This window comes from Haliaeetus albicilla, chromosome 22 (assembly GCF_947461875.1).
Source record: "Haliaeetus albicilla chromosome 22, bHalAlb1.1, whole genome shotgun sequence".
In the NCBI taxonomy this organism is placed as follows: Eukaryota; Metazoa; Chordata; class Aves; order Accipitriformes; family Accipitridae; genus Haliaeetus; species Haliaeetus albicilla.
Window position 1 is genome coordinate 22973193 of NC_091504.1, and position 14884 is coordinate 22988076.

The window sequence follows — 14884 nt, forward strand, 5'->3', positions numbered from 1 at the left end:
GGTGTGAGCTGCTCGCAGCCTGCTTTTTCTTCCCAAAAGTGCAAAAAGGATCACACCAAAAATGATTGTGCCTACACAGACAGCAAGTGAAAACCCTTCAGCCAGACAAAGCAGCAGCTCGCACGTCCTGACCTCCAGAACAAGCCCACAGCTGCATCATCCCTGGTCTGGAGGAGTAAAGAGAGGGAACAAAAAAGGTTTTGCAAGGCAAAAAAAACCCAAGCAAGATATTGCCAAATCTGGACGACTAGGTAATGCACCTTGGAGGTTCACGATTTTAATGACACGTGGGAAAATCAAGAGCTCCCATCAGCCTTCCTCTCCCTGACCCCAACATTTGCTGGGAGATCGGAAGAGTTTGACGAAGCCACACGCAGATGCACAAGCCTGGGGCTTCCAGCTTTTCTGGCAACCAAATTCATAATTTTCTAAGAGAGTTGCCCCTCTTTCCCTGCACGTGGGCAAGCACGGAGCTTCGGATGGCTTGGCAGCGAAAAGAAAAATCAGGCAGCAGCTCGCTCGGTAGGGCTATTTCTCACCCCACTCCACAACCCCTCCTCTGGGTCAGGGCCACCCTCCGAAATCAAAGCTCCTTGCTCTGAACAGCCCGCGCACCGCTGCACCCATCCTTCTGCAACATATCAACCAAAGCCACTGCCCAGGCACGCTCTATCTCCATAGCTCATGTCCTCCATCAACGTAATACATCAGCACCAGCTTCCAAAAATCAACTATTTCTCTCTAGGTTGGGGTTTTAAAGCTTTGTCAGGATGCCTTAGAAAAGGGAATGTAAGGGAGCTGCCACAGGCAGGCAGCCCTGGGGGGAGTGTGGATACTTGTTTGCTTTAACTGAGATGAGGCTCCTAATATTTACCAGGAACCAGTGCCCGCCAAGTGCTGCTGTCATCGGGTTGCTGAACTATCTGGTTTCACACTCAAGAGAGCAGGGATGTGGGATGCTCCTGCCAAGTGCCATTTCCAGCTACTTGTGTCACCAGGGACACAATATAGGCGGAAAAGAGAAGGAGGGTTTTGCTTTACTGATTTACTAATCTAATTTACTACCCATTTGCTACTGCCCTGTGAGCAACTGGAGATAAGTGTCCCCTTGGAGTTCATCAAGGGGGAAGAAAATAGAGAAAACAAGGAAGCATTTTCTTTGGGGTGCCAACCCTGTGTGCCACCAGCCTGCCACTAGGCAGAGCCAGCACCCCCACCATGAAACCCCAACGCCTCCCTCCCCACCACGAGTCTCCAGGCACGCAGGAGATGCAATTGCATCATGATGGAACCCGGGCAGCGGACCTTACGGAAATAACCTCCCAAGAGCACCCAGCAGACTGCGTATCTCTGCATTTCTTTGTCAAAACAGCTGGAAAACACCCAGCTCACGTCTGTGATTGCAGCAGGCACGCAACCTGGGAAGCTCCCGTCCGGCCCCCGGACAGCCGATGTCCCAGGGGAGGCAATGGGTTTCCCCGCTCAGGGCTCCAGCAGCTCCCAGCCCCAGGACTACGCACAAATGCTGCCAAAGCCCAGGGCCACACGGGAGGACCCACTGTCTTCCACACCTCCTGGTCTGGGCAGATCATACTACTTTCTTTTTTGCATTTTTTGCCTTGTCCCGTGGGATGCAGGTGGTCATGGACTTGCCATTTCATAGATTAACATCTTTGAGCAGCACCTCATCAGCAGGAGAAAGTGTTTAGCAGCAGCATGGCAGGATAAGGATGGAGTGGGACAGAGAGAAAAGGGCCTCTCCCAACTTCTAGGGTCTACAGATAATCCTCTTGTGTATGGAAACAAGACTCCTGGCTTAAATATATTTTTTCATCTTCTGTGCATGTGCTGACTTATTCCAGCAGGGCTGCCAGCAGTCCGCAGTTTATTTTTAAAACACTAAACAAGAAAAGTCCAGTATATACAACAAACACCCTGGGAGAAGCATTTTTAGAGAAGCATTCTGCAGAAGCTAAAAAAAGAAGGTTGCTTTTTGGGTCAGCTTGGCCATGATCCATAGGGGACTGTGAGGTGAGAAACAGATTCTGACCTCGGGTTTAGAGAAACACTGAGCAGGCACGTCGCATACCGGCTGGATCCCAAACCCACGCTAGGAACGGGCACGGCAACGGTTCAGCCGCCCAAGCACGCCCTGCCTTGGCAGGTACCCACGCACGGTGGCCGGGCAGCTGCTCGAATGATTGCCACCGCCTCGCCTGGAGCCCCGAGGGCTGAGATCCTGCCTGGCTCGACACACAGATGAAGCATCTCAGTTCACAGCTGCCCAGCCAGGCTGGGCTCCACGATCCTCCCCCCGCTACGGCAGGCAGCTCAGCCTGCAAGGACATCATAAAAAGATATTGCACAGCTTCTTAAAGAGGGTCTAGATGAAAACACCACCACCCCTAACTGGGAGGCTGCAGGGAAGCGGTGCTGGGACGAAGGATGTGGCTCTCCCTCAAGGTGACAGCGCTCCTAATTGTGTCACTCCAGCCGGCAGGCCGGAGGATGCGACCCAGTTTTGGTCCCTGTTATGTGGCTCGCAGCGGTGCCGACATGCTGGAAAAGCTAAATTTAGGAGCCAAACAGGCGCGGTGTTACACACCCGGCCAGGACTCGCTCTGTTACGAGACGGCTGGCGAATCGATGCCGTCCACTTACCGCACACGTTACAGCATCGCTGCAAAGCCCTCGCCGCCTGAGTGGGAAGCGTTACCAAGTCACTCGGAATAAAATTGCCACTAAATGCTGTTTGGGGGGGTGGAAAAGAAAAAAAAAGCAAACCCTCGCTCTCTCTTAGGCATTGTACAAAATGAAAACGGCTATTGCTGCCTGGTAGAGAGTCCAATTACAAATAATGTGCATCCTCTCCCTGCACAAAGGATGAAAGGCATCAGAGCTGGTGGTGACATTTTAAGACAGGAGATGTAAGAGCGAATCCAAGCTTGTTGCAAGCCCAGCTTTACCCCAATAAAGAAACACTTTCTGCAGTCAATTGCCTTGCAGCATAGCTTGAAGCCCCGCTATTGATCTAGCATCTGTTATAAGCAGATAATCATCGTCACTGTGCCGTGGCTTCTATGACAGGATCTAAAAGCACTTTCCAGAAGATGGTTGAGGGCTGTTTTTCTGCTCTCACCTGCGCTTGCAGACAGGCAGAGGTTTGCGGGGGAGCCCACAAAACTCTCACAGGTTTGCAGAATTTGAAGGCCAGAAAAAAAGAAAACAAATCAATCCGACTCATTCATTTCCCAACCCTGCAAACTTCAGCTAACGGAGGTGTACTCCCCACGAGACTCTGCCTGCCACTCCAGCCCCAGCCCTTGCACAGCCATTTCATACCCTGTAATTTCCTTTTCCCAGCAAGGTGCTAACACACCGCCATCAAGCCACCGCTCAATCCTTCCCTTCTGCAAGACAGACAGCGAGAGCTGCTGAAATCCCCCAGCATCAGGCAGTTTTCTCCTGTCCCCAAAAGGTTTCTTGGAGCTTGACTCACTGAGGTCTGAATCCCGACAGCTCCCGACCACTTCCCAGCAGCGTGGGGAAGTTTTGGGCCAGGTACCTTCCTCCGAGTTTAGCAAGAACTGGTCAAAGGTAGATGAAACCGGGCTTCCAGCGCCTGCAAACTCCCCCCTCCCCACCGGCACAAGCACTTCTTATCCACTTGGCAGATTCCTTCAGTCTCCAAAGAAGGAGAAAAGGATGGGAAATTAAAAATAAATGAACCAAGAGATACACATCCATCAGGAGCCAGGCGTTGTCAGCCCAGGTCCCTGTGCAACTACTTTAATCAAAACCTCATGCAGTTTAAACTCTTGACAGAAGTTTAAAACAGAGATCTTGTAACGCTAAACTGGAAAAGCTGCAACCTTGTACAATAAAATCACGTTTCTCTGATGGGATCTATTTTCTTTAAAATCATGCTAAATTACGCTAAGCCTGTTCCTAACCATGACATCTGAGGTTTCACCCTGCAGATTCCTGCAGGATGCATGGGTGTCTCGAGGTGGTCACCGGAGGTGACAGGAGGAGCAAGCTCTCGGGTGGCAGCTGAAGATGTGCCATTTCTAAATCAGTCCGTGACGCCAGCCGTAAATTTTTAAGACACTCAAATCAAGAAAAGGATTGCTGATGGATGCGCTCCCCACTTGAAACTCACTTGCATGGTGACAGACGTCAGACTACCTGGCTCACGGCTATGCCACTTGCTTGTTTGCTATTGAGAGTGTCAGAAACCTTCCAGCTTTCTAGAACCTCCCCATGTGCCAAGGCTCAGCGAGCTCTGTAAAGCCTTCCGCATGCAGGTTATCTGCGTCTCCTGGCTTGAAAATGTTTGTCCCCAAGGAGCTGTTATTTAATACCTTCCTTAGTTACCAAGGGATGGGAAGTTTCTCCCATCTTTCTGCGGCTTTCCAAACACAGATGGGATTTATTGAAGTTTCTGCTGCTTTGACCTCATTAATGTTTTACAGCACGGCTCCAACGATGTGCCTACTCCTCGACGGGTGCCCCTCTACAGCCCCACAGCGGTACAGGTCTCCCAGCTACGTCAAACATCCTTGGGGAGTTTTAAGTGACTTCATCCCCAAAATGGCTCTGCTGTTGCCTTTCGGGACCTCGCCTGCGCCCTGCCTCATGTGGGACCACAGCTCGCAGCAGCTCTTTTCATAACAGCCACGGCGGGTGGGAAAGCAGAGACAGCATGAGGAGGAGAGAGGAAAAAAAAAAAAAGGAAAAAACCCCAGAGAATAGTGCAGGAACACATCCAAGCTGTGCCATAACCAGGGGGCCACCTGGGGACAGGTGGGATTTTAATTGGCATGGAGAAGGGGAAGGAGAAGAGGGGGCGCGAGCCCTGGGTTTGGTGGGGAAACGCAGCGGGTGACCCTGGGGTGACACTCATGGTACGCCCTGGCACATGCTTGCAGGGAGGAAGCTGGGAATCGGGAGTCCTGAGGCTGTTCTTGGAGAGCTTTTCTCCCCTGCGGAGAACAGGAGGCAGCATCAGCATAGCATGGCTGGAGTCCTGCAAATTGCCCCACTTAGGCTCTGGTCCTCTAAATTGCTCTCTTAACCAAAGTACATAAATCGACCTGATGAGCATCAGGGTTTTCTCCGGAGCCATGCTCCCCCACAGCCTCCAGAGTTCATGCTTCGTCCCCAAAGCCTGCAGGTTTTGTCCCAAAGAAACATGCCTGGTGCTTACCAGGGCAAACGCCTCGCTATGCTCGTAGCCTCAAGATGTGCCTCTCCATCGGCCAAGCATGGCACGGAGCCGGGGTTTCCCCACCACATATTTATTCAGAGGCGCTGCACAGCAAGGACAACCCGGCGCCAAACTCTGCAAGAGGCAGACCTGGCCAGAGTTCAGCAAAAACGGGGAATTAAGACACTGAACTAAATCAACGCATCCCCACCCAATTTCTACCCAAATCAGGAATTTCATGCACAGGAGGGTTTTTGACCAGGGTCCCACATTACTTATTAAGCACAGAGAGCAGAGAGTGCTTGGCACGGCACAGAAATCCACTCTTTGCACTAAAGCTCTTGCAAGCCCAAAGTAATTCAGATGCAGAAGCAATCTCAGCTGCCGGGAAGGAACTTGAAGAGCAAAACACAAAGGGAGCCTGTGCAGGGATACAGAGAAAGAAAGAAGAGCTGCTGGCTAGATGCAAGCAGGGGACACCGATCACATGGAAAAAAGGATGGAGCGGAGGTAAAGGAAGCAGGTCAGGGAAAATCCAAGGATGGCTGGGGCCGCTCCTGCTAAAATGCACCCGATAGCGGGGGCTTGCTCAGGGCTGCAGGTCCCACAGCCCCCCCCTGCAAGAGCCTTCCAGCAGTGCCTGCTGCGAGCCATACACCGGGACCGGCAGAGCCTGAAAACGCCAGGGAGATGCTCGGAGACCCGGGCAGAGCAAGCGTATGGACGGAGGCACCTGGACTGCGAGAGCCACCCGGCCCGTTACAGCCGGGAAAACATCTAGTGCCACGCTCACCTCCCCAGAGCTTGCCACCAACACACCAGCTCGGGTTGCTCACTGCAAACCCATGCAGAGATGCCTTCTGCTCCCAGGCACAGGCCCTGCACGTCTTGCTTGCAGTGCCACCTGCCGCCAACGGCAATGCTCTTCAGACACTGGAAGGGGACAACAGCAACGCAGAGCAATGAACTTCCTGCTGTTACATCAGCTTTCCCTGTCCTTTAACAGCAGCCAAACTCTTGATCCAAAAAGCAATGCTATTTCCCAAGCTGCAGGCGTCCCACAAGTCGCAGGCGTAGCAGCAGACGCTAATAAAGTACTTTTTTTTTCTTTCCCTTTTATGCAGTTTCTCGCTGGAGCCGGTCTCTCCCCCCAGAGACCACATCCTGAATCTTGTTCATTGATTCTTTATGCTAAATGATGACTCTGCAGTCGAAATAATGTGGCATATTCTAGTTTGCATTTCAGGCACCGTGAGACTTTTTAATAATGAGTTGCATGAAAAATTAGGGAGGCTGCAACAAAGAGCTCCGACGGAGGTTTCCAAAGTGACTCACAGCCAGGAGAGTCTCGCTTTTCCAAAGCCCAGCATGAGACAATCTCAAGAGCCCCCGCACTCAGAGAGAGCCGAGTCCTCCCCCTCTGAAAAAATAAGGCCTTTTTGAGGAGACTTCCCCAGGGTGAGAATCCCTGCAGGGAGGTTTGGCGGGCGGTTTTGGGAATCTTGGCTGAGGTGACATCCCGTTCCCATGAGCGCTCGCAGGGAGAAGGTTTCACCCCACACCTCAGCAGTGCTGCGGGATGGGAGTCACCTCGTCCTTCAGCCAGCCTGGGCTCCCCGCTCGGCACACTGGCTCTCCAACTCCCCAAAATGGGGCCAGCAACGATTCTTGCTGCTCTCGCAGGGAGGTAGCAAACCGCAGTGGCAAAGGGCAGCAAAGACTTTTCCAGTCTCGGCTCCCAAAGTGGTATCGCACCCAGCAGATGGTATAGCACCCACAGGGACAGCGAGCATCACCCGTGCACAGGTATCCCTGCTCCTGCTTGGGGCTGGCTTGCTGCCAGCTCTGCAGCTCTTTGCCAGACTTTGCAGCATGATGGAGGGGGAATTTCTTCAGGTTAACTTTTGGCTGGTTTTGCTTCCTACCATCCACATAACCAGCTGCCAACATATTTCAAGGGGAAGCAGCGGGCAACATATACAGCACAGCCCCCCACCGGGGGTTAATGCCATTTATGCTCAGTCCCAGTGGTGGCCAGTGCCTGGCTGCTGGGGTGGGAGGTATGGCAGGAGGCAGCTGAAAGATGGGTTTGATTGCTCTGCCCCCTCTCCCAAGCTCAGCTCCTAATTCCTTCTGCATCCCGTACGGGATCCCGCCTTCACCTCCTCTGTGACACCCATCACAGCTACCCCCAGCCCCAGGAGTTCTCTCTGCAGCACAGCTCCCTGCTCACCCACCTCTAACACCTAATAACTGAACACTGCTCTCCCCACCCAGCCCAGCAGACTTCCCCAAAAGAGGTTTTTCCTCCAACGCTGGCCAAAGGAGACCGCCCTGTAGCTGGCAAAGGAAGACAAAAAATGACAGGGTGGCTGGCGCGCAGGCAGCTCTTACCACATTCCAGAAGAGCGGGTTGAAGGCGATGGAGAGGACAGCCACAATGAAGCCAGAGTCGGTCACATCCACGTAGCCAAAGAGCCGTGCCATGGCTGTCACATCCACCTGGGGGGAAGAGCCAGTTACTGGGGGTGCGGGTTCCTGCAGGGGCACCGGGCATTGTACCCGAATACGGGGCACTTCACCTCAAACCAAACGCGTCAGCTGCCCTGCGAGAGCGGACAAATCTTTTAACGGCCCCGAGCAACACGCTGTGTCAGGGTGCAAAGCCAAGAAGAGGGGTGGGGGGTCCTCCAAGCTGTCTCCCCACACCTCGGGGGCACAGGGCTCTCGGGGAGCCGCACGTTTGCAGCAGTGCCCAGAAGGACACAGGCACTGCGAGGACACTGCTGCTGTGAGGACGAGAACCAGCGCTACGGGGCAGCTGCCAACCCAAGCGCATTTCCAAGCCGCAGGAAAGGGAGCACTGTTTCACAGCACCTCGGTGTCCCCAGGGACGGAGAACTGTCCCAGGGCTGCTGGTCTGCGTGGAGATGCCAAGCAATGGACTGTGTCAGCCTCAAACTTGCCTTCCCTAAAGTAAGGGTGATGCAACGCCCCTCCACAGTGAGGGGGGATGCATTTGCACTGTAAGAAGCTGCAAAAGACTTTCCTGTCTTACTTAACGACAACAACAACAAAAAGCCCTTAAAGCTCACTGTTCTTCCCCCTTTCTCCTTTTAAGAAAGAGATATTTTTCCCAGGACGGCTCCCTGACACTGTCAGCATTTTTACGTGCAATAAGCCATGCTGCTTCTCCCTCCCCGCCCCCTCTCCCAGCAGTGGTATTTGGATGAAAAACAGCCAGAGCCTTTCTTTTTTTTTTTTTTTTTCCTAAAAAACTTTGAAAACAAAAGACAAAATAGCCCAGCCCAAGCCCTTCCCTCGCTTGAATCAGAATCAAGACAACATCGAGACGTGGAAGGTTTTTGCTTCCCAAACACAGCTGTGTTTGCAAGTCCTTCGGATGCCAGGGGACAGGAAAGGCTCAAAAAGGCATCGGCTCCACCTCGCCCCTCTGGGAGAGAAATTCCCACTGGCTCCTCATGGGTTCTTTGAAGGAATCAGAACTGCAGTGGGATTCATGGAGAGGGGCTGCTAAACCTGGCACCTCTTGTAGCCAAGAGCAGAGGCCCTGGCAACGGCTCCCGTGCTGTCCTGCCCCCAGTGCAAAGTGCACGAGCAAAGGCCGTACAGCCCCGGGGAAATGGGGGGAACCTTTCGGGGGTCCGCAGCTGCCTTCAAACCGCCCCAGCTCCCAGGAACTCCTCCATCCAAGCCCTCGGGATGCAGTTGCTGGCAAGGAACGAAGGGAACAGCCCCCAGGGCCTGATCCTGACCCATCTCCCCCTATTCCTACCCTTCCCGGCCTCTCCTCGCCTCCCTTCACCCCCAAGCAGCCCTTCACCATCAGACCTCATCCCTTCAAACCGAGTGCTGTCAAGCCGTTAACCTGGGCACCCAGAGAACTGCTGGTGCTGGGGCCAAACTGTCTGGTCCCGCTTCAGTTGCAAACCCGTGGGACTAGGACAGCTTCTATCCTCTCGTTTCGTACAGAGCTGAGCACACTGCCAGCACGGGCTGAACAAAAGCTTCTTGACCTACTAACTCCCGGCTGGCAACATCGTTAACATTGCACTCACCTTCTTCTCTCCTCCTCAACAACCAAATTTGCCGCTGCCAGCGGGAGGCGGATTGGCCTGTGCCTAGTATGTGCTTTTAGGGATAAAAGAGGAGCCCCTTAGGATGAGGCGTCTCTGCAAGCTGCTGGGACAGCCAGGTAACAGGCACAGAACATTCAACTTTGCCCCCTCCTCCCCAACAGGGGATAAATAATGGTGGAAAACACTGCCCGCTTGCCTGCGACCCAAGGTCAGGGAGGGCAAGAACTGCACGGGCACTCGGGCAAGAGCTTCACGGGCACCCGAGAGCTGCATGGGCACCCAGGCAGGGTCTGCACAGGCACCCAGGGGAGAGCTACATGGGTACCTGGGTGTTAGCTGCATGGGCACCCAGGCAAGAGCTGCACAGGCACCCAGACAAGGTCTGCACAGGCACCCAGACAAGGTCTGCATGGACACCAGGGTGAGAGCTTCATGGGCACCCAGGCAAGAGCTGCACAGGCACCCAGACAGGGTCTGCACGGGCACCTGGGCATGGTCTGCACGGGCACCTGGGCGAGAGCTGCAGGGACACCGGGGCAAGAGCTGCACGGGCACCCAGACTGGGTCTGCAAGGGCACCCTGGTGAGAGCTGCACGGGCACCCAAGAGCTTCATGGGCACCCAGACAGGGTCTGCACCGGCACCCTGGTGGGAACGGCATGGGCACCCAGACAGGGTCTGCACGGGCTGCACGGCCGAGCCGTGGGCTGCACCCACGGGACTCCCGTGTGGTGCCGGTGCAGCCGCTGCCACGTGGCCGGAGCGTGCGGCGCCGTCGCGGCCCGGGTGGCAACGGGGCCGGGGCCGGTGGCGGGCGCTCCCCGGGCACCGAGAGTCCGCGGGGTCCGAGGGGGTAGCAGGGGGGGTTACGGCCACCAGCTCTGCGGAGCCCCGCCATGTGCACCGGCAGAGGCCGGGGCGGGGGAGCTGGGGGGGGGGGGGGGGTCCGGTGTCGTGCCCCCCCAGCCGAGCGGCAGCGCTCCAGGCCCACGGCGCTCCCCGCCCGCCCCCCCCGCCGCCCCGGCCCCGCCGGTACCTGGCCGTACTCCAGGCCGCCCAGCCCTTCGCAGCACTCCCGCGGGAAGGGCCGGCCCCCGCCCGCCGCAGCCGCCGCCGCCGCCTCCTCCTCCTCCTCCCGCCGCCCCTCGCTGGGCCCGGCCCGCCCCGCCATGGCGCAAGGCCGGGGACCGGGGGGTCGCCACCGCCAACCCCCCCCCCCCCGCCTCTTCCCGGGGCCTGGCCGAACCCCGCGGTGGCGCTGACGGGAAAAGCGTCATCCCGCCTCCGCCGCCGGCAAGGCCCCGGTAACGGCGCGGGGGTAAGGGGTTACGGAGGAGGGGGGGGGGGAACCGGGCCTGGCGCCGGGCCTAAGCGGCACCGGGGAAGCACTGACCTCGCCGCGGGCCCGGCCGCCTCCGTCGCGGGCTGCCAGCGTGGAGTCCGGCCGCGGCGGCGGGGAGGGCGGCCCGTTGTTGCCGGCGTTTGGACTTCGACCCTGCCCGGTGAAGCAACCGGACCGCGGCGCGGGTCGGGCCAACCCCTCCCCGGGCCACGGTGTGGGGGGGGGGGGGGGCTGACCGTGGGGCCGTGTGTGGGAGTGGGGGGGGGAAGGCCCCAGAGGGGAGAGTGGGCAAGAAACCGAGGTGCCAGCGCTGCAGCGGGGGCAGAGGCCCGGCCCTGCCCGTACCCCCTGCCCGTATTCAGCGCTCCCACCAGGGCCAGTGGGAGGAAAACAGGCTCCAAGTGGTTTTCTGGTACCGGAAAGATTGTGGAAATTAAATGTTGTGTGCCCGGTATTACTCATTCCAGGGCAAAAGGTAAAGCCATCGAGCCTGGATGTATTTTAAGGACAATTCATTGCCGCCTACTCCCTTCAGCAGGTGTAGTGGGTTTTTTTTAATTGCTGTTCTTATTCCTACTAATATTATTTCTCCTCTTCACTCCTCTCTAGGATGTTTCTTATGGGCTGCAGTCCTGGACCTGCCCGTGCATGGAAAATCGGGTAGTATCATCCCCGCAGACCTCTTGAGGGTCTCTGCATGGACCATCCACTTTTGCAGATCCTCCTTTGAGGGGGAAATAAATTTTCTTCAAAAAGGAGTTTGCTACAAAGGAAGCCTCATGGATGAGCTGCAAGCGTTCCTCACAGAGGTCTCGCAGGAGTGGGGAAGGGATGGGATGTCCGAGCGCTCATGCCCTGGCAGGCACCAAAAATGTACATGAGTGATGGCACACATGAAACCCTCCCTGGCGAAATGGCATCCTTGGAGGCTGTGCTTCAGGAGACCCAGGGGATGCCAGCTATGACTCCCAGCCCCATGGGAAACCGGCTTTCCTTAGTTCTGCTGCTCCAAACCCCTCGCTGCAGCAGCACGTCCCCACCTCCCTGCCTGCAGGGTCGGCTCCTGCACTCAGGGTGCTTGCCCAGGGCTGGACCCCATCCCGCCTGGGCCCGACAAGCACACTCACAGTATAAATTGCAGTGCCAGGCTGGTTTGGGATGAGGCGTGCAGGAAGGTGCCGTGGGTGGGAGCAGCGTCCCATGGATGATCTCCAGCTGCTTCCGGCCTCTTCTCCCTCACGCTGGATAATTTTGCTGTGCTGAGTGTGTAATTATCGCCTCTGTCATCTCCCAGGCTGGGGCGCGGGAGCAGATGGGAGGATGTTTATTTTGCGAGTCCCACCAGCTGGGTGCTTGGGGCAGCAGGGAGGGCAAAGGGGACACAGCGGGGAAAGCAATGATGGCTGTGTTCAGAGAGGAGGAAACATCCCCCCGGGGAGGGAATTAGCAGGGACAAACCTTTCCAAACTGTCCTCCCTGCTGCAGGGGGAGGACGTCCTGGTGCTGCCAGCGCTGCCAGCTGGGAAAGGACAAGGATGCCGTGGCAGACTGGGAGGAGGAATGGCTGAGGGACAGAGGGAGGGATGGATGGTGAGGACATGCAGAGGGGTGAGCTGTCTCGCTGGCTCCTTGCTCGAGGCCAGCAGAGCTGGGCTGTCATGGACACGTCTGTCCTGTCACCCCAGTGAAGGCATGTGGTGCAGGACTCAGTGCCTTACCACCAGCTCGGCTGTCTTTGGGGCAGGGAATCGCACCGGAGCCCCCACACTGTTCCCGCTGCCAAATCCCCTGTCCCGGGAACATCTTCTGCGTAAGAGGGACGGGGGTTGTTTGCAGCGGCGGAGCCCCTCTGCACTGGCCCCCATCCTGCCTCAGAAACATCCCAGCAGCTGGGAAGGAGACAAAGAGGGCTTTCTGCAGGGCTGGATTTTTCTTTGTGTCCCCATCCCTCCCCTTCTCCCCATGGCATGCCTTTTATCCAGCTCTCCATTTCCAAGCACCGAGCTAAGGAAGAGGGCATTGCCCTCAGCTTTCCCAAGTCCCTTCTCAGCTTGAACCCCCCCCAATGCCCTTTGAAATCCCACCACGGCCCTGAGAGGTCACTGTTGAATATGGAGTTGCAAATGCCTGCGTGGGCAGAAAGCACTTAAATGAAGTAATTTGTAACGCTGGCGATGAGCTGCCCTGTCGGAGTGAGGACCAGGAGCCGGCTCACCAGTTGGCAGCTGTTAACGGCACACAGGGACCGTGCAGCCGCCGTTGCTTCTGCTGGCATCTGCTGCAGCGGCACTGAAGGGTTTCCATGCGTCTGACACGCTCATCGTGTGTAGCTCAGCAATGCATGTGTGCATCAGGCCGGGGAAGGATGCTCGCTGTCTGCGAGTTAGCGGGATGCTGAGGCTCAGCAAGCTGCTGTTTGCTCAGGAGCGTTTCAAACACAAGGAGACCCAGGGGACTCGTGACTCGTGGAAATCCAGGGCAGAGAGTGCTGTCGGGTGGGTTTCCCTTAGAAATGGGACATTGGCTGGGAAACAGTGGCCAGGTCAACTTCAGTACAGAGGGTCGGCTCTCCTTACAAGGCCAAGAGAAAGCTTCCAGGCCAAAGGAACCGTTTTCTTGCTGAGAAAAAGGAAAAAAAGGGGGTATAAAGCACCTACAGCTTCCACTCTCCGCAGATGACTCTTGCTGCTGTCCTTTGCGAAGCAGGACAAGCTCATTAACTCCTCTACTTGCCTGCAGCTCCTGTAAGCCCGCTCTCACCCATTGCTCCAACCAGGTGAACCAGACTTTATGGTTGTCCCCAGTGAGCCTTGGTGCTCAGCAGCAAGGGCTGCTTTCTGCTGGCAATCTTGGTTCTCCTATCTGAGCTTGCAATCCGCCTGGTCCCACCCCAGCTATGTCCCTTGCTGATAGAGGTCCCACGGGCACAGTGAGGGGCTGGGGCGTTTTTCCCAGTCCTTTGCATCCCGTTCCCCGAGGGCTGCGTCATGGTCCACATGTTCAAACCTGCCCTGAAATAAAGCTGACCCCCAGGGGTTTAACCCTTGCAAACCTTAAAGGGCTTGGACTGACAGGTCACGGAGATCAAGGACAGAGCATCAAAACACATGGTAAAGGACAGCATTGCAGGCCTAGAGAGAAGAAAATAATGCTGGAGCGCAGAGAAGAAACCTTGGGCAGAAGCAGCAAAATTGCAGGTACTCTTCTGTCCTCCATCAAATAACACGTTGTCACCAGCGGTGCAATGCTGCAATCCAGACCTGCAATCCTAGTGGAAATCCTCTAGTGTTTGTGCTGGAGGTTAGCTCTATTTATATTCTGATGAATGATTTACTCGAGTAATTGGCACACAGCTCCCCTATTACAGATCATAAAGAATTAATCACGAGATTTTCAATGCTCCCCCATCAATTTTATTAGGCTTGATTGAACGTGGTGGATTGGGAACATATGGTATGTGAGTCAGACTCTACTCCCAGTTACACCCTGGTTAATGCTGGGGACTCGCTCGGCTGCTGATCCCTGTAAATCCGGAGAAGCAGCTGCTCCTTTCCTTCTTTCCATGCCCTGACTGCTCCCTGAGTTCCCTTAAATGCCCGGGGATGCAGAGAGGAACCAAGATCAACTCTATGTACCTAAATTCTCCAAAAGCCTGAGATGCTCCCAAACTGAAAGCCAGGCTGAGAAGAGGATGCTTTACCTCCAGCTCCTCTGTGTATCGGCGTGAGCCAGAAACCGGAGCCAAATGCTTGGGAGCTCGAGATCTGCCCCTACAGCAGTTGTTGAACAACAGCCCCTGCGAAGGGGACGTGTCACGGTGTGGGAGGCTTGTCGCTGTTGAAAGCTGAGGATGCTTATCTTGGTGTCCGGGTGTCCTGCCAGGCAGGTTTGCCCACGGGAGATACTTTCCTGAAAGAATTAGCAACAAGAAGTCCTAACACCCGCAGGAGCAGGATGACACATCCCTGCCCTGAACCAGCAGCATAGCGTGATTCCCTGGAGGAGAAACATCCTTGAAAGCCACATCCCCTGCGTGGCTCTCCTCACGCGGAGAACCAGGAAAACCTCCAAAATTTCGAAGTCGAAGGCTCCCTTGTTTTTTTGCCTGTGGGTGTTGTTATCGTGCTAGCTTATGTGCAGAGTCGTGATGCAGGGAAGGGGATGGTGCGGGGCCCTGCTCCAGCTCATGGGCAATGCTCACCCCTGGTGAAGCTGTTCCCACTGTGCTCCCAGT

At 55.8% G+C, this 14884-nt stretch overlaps 1 protein-coding gene and 1 long non-coding RNA gene across 7 annotated transcripts in view; one reads left to right on the top strand and one right to left on the bottom strand.

Moving 5' to 3' along the window:
- Positions 1–11884, bottom strand: part of PEMT (phosphatidylethanolamine N-methyltransferase) — a 44753-nt gene extending 32869 nt beyond the window's left edge. The window contains exons 1-3 of one of the 6 annotated variants that reach the window (XM_069810404.1): positions 10702–10847; positions 9289–9361; positions 7604–7711 (exon numbers count right to left, since the gene is read on the bottom strand). In XM_069810404.1, coding sequence (XP_069666505.1) covers positions 7604–7696 — 93 coding nt within the window. In that variant the 5' untranslated portion in view covers positions 7697–7711; positions 9289–9361; positions 10702–10847. Of the gene's footprint in view, positions 1–7603; positions 7712–9288; positions 9362–10344; positions 10584–10701; positions 10850–11777 lie in introns of those variants that run through there. The other 5 variants (XM_069810402.1, XM_069810401.1, XM_069810403.1 and 2 more) reach the window with 5 other exon arrangements.
- On the top strand, positions 10518–11408 carry LOC138690559 (uncharacterized). Its single transcript, XR_011329361.1, has 2 exons — positions 10518–10612; positions 11260–11408. It is a non-coding gene; the product is annotated as an uncharacterized lncRNA (long non-coding RNA).
- Positions 11885–14884: the final 3000 nt, after the last annotated feature.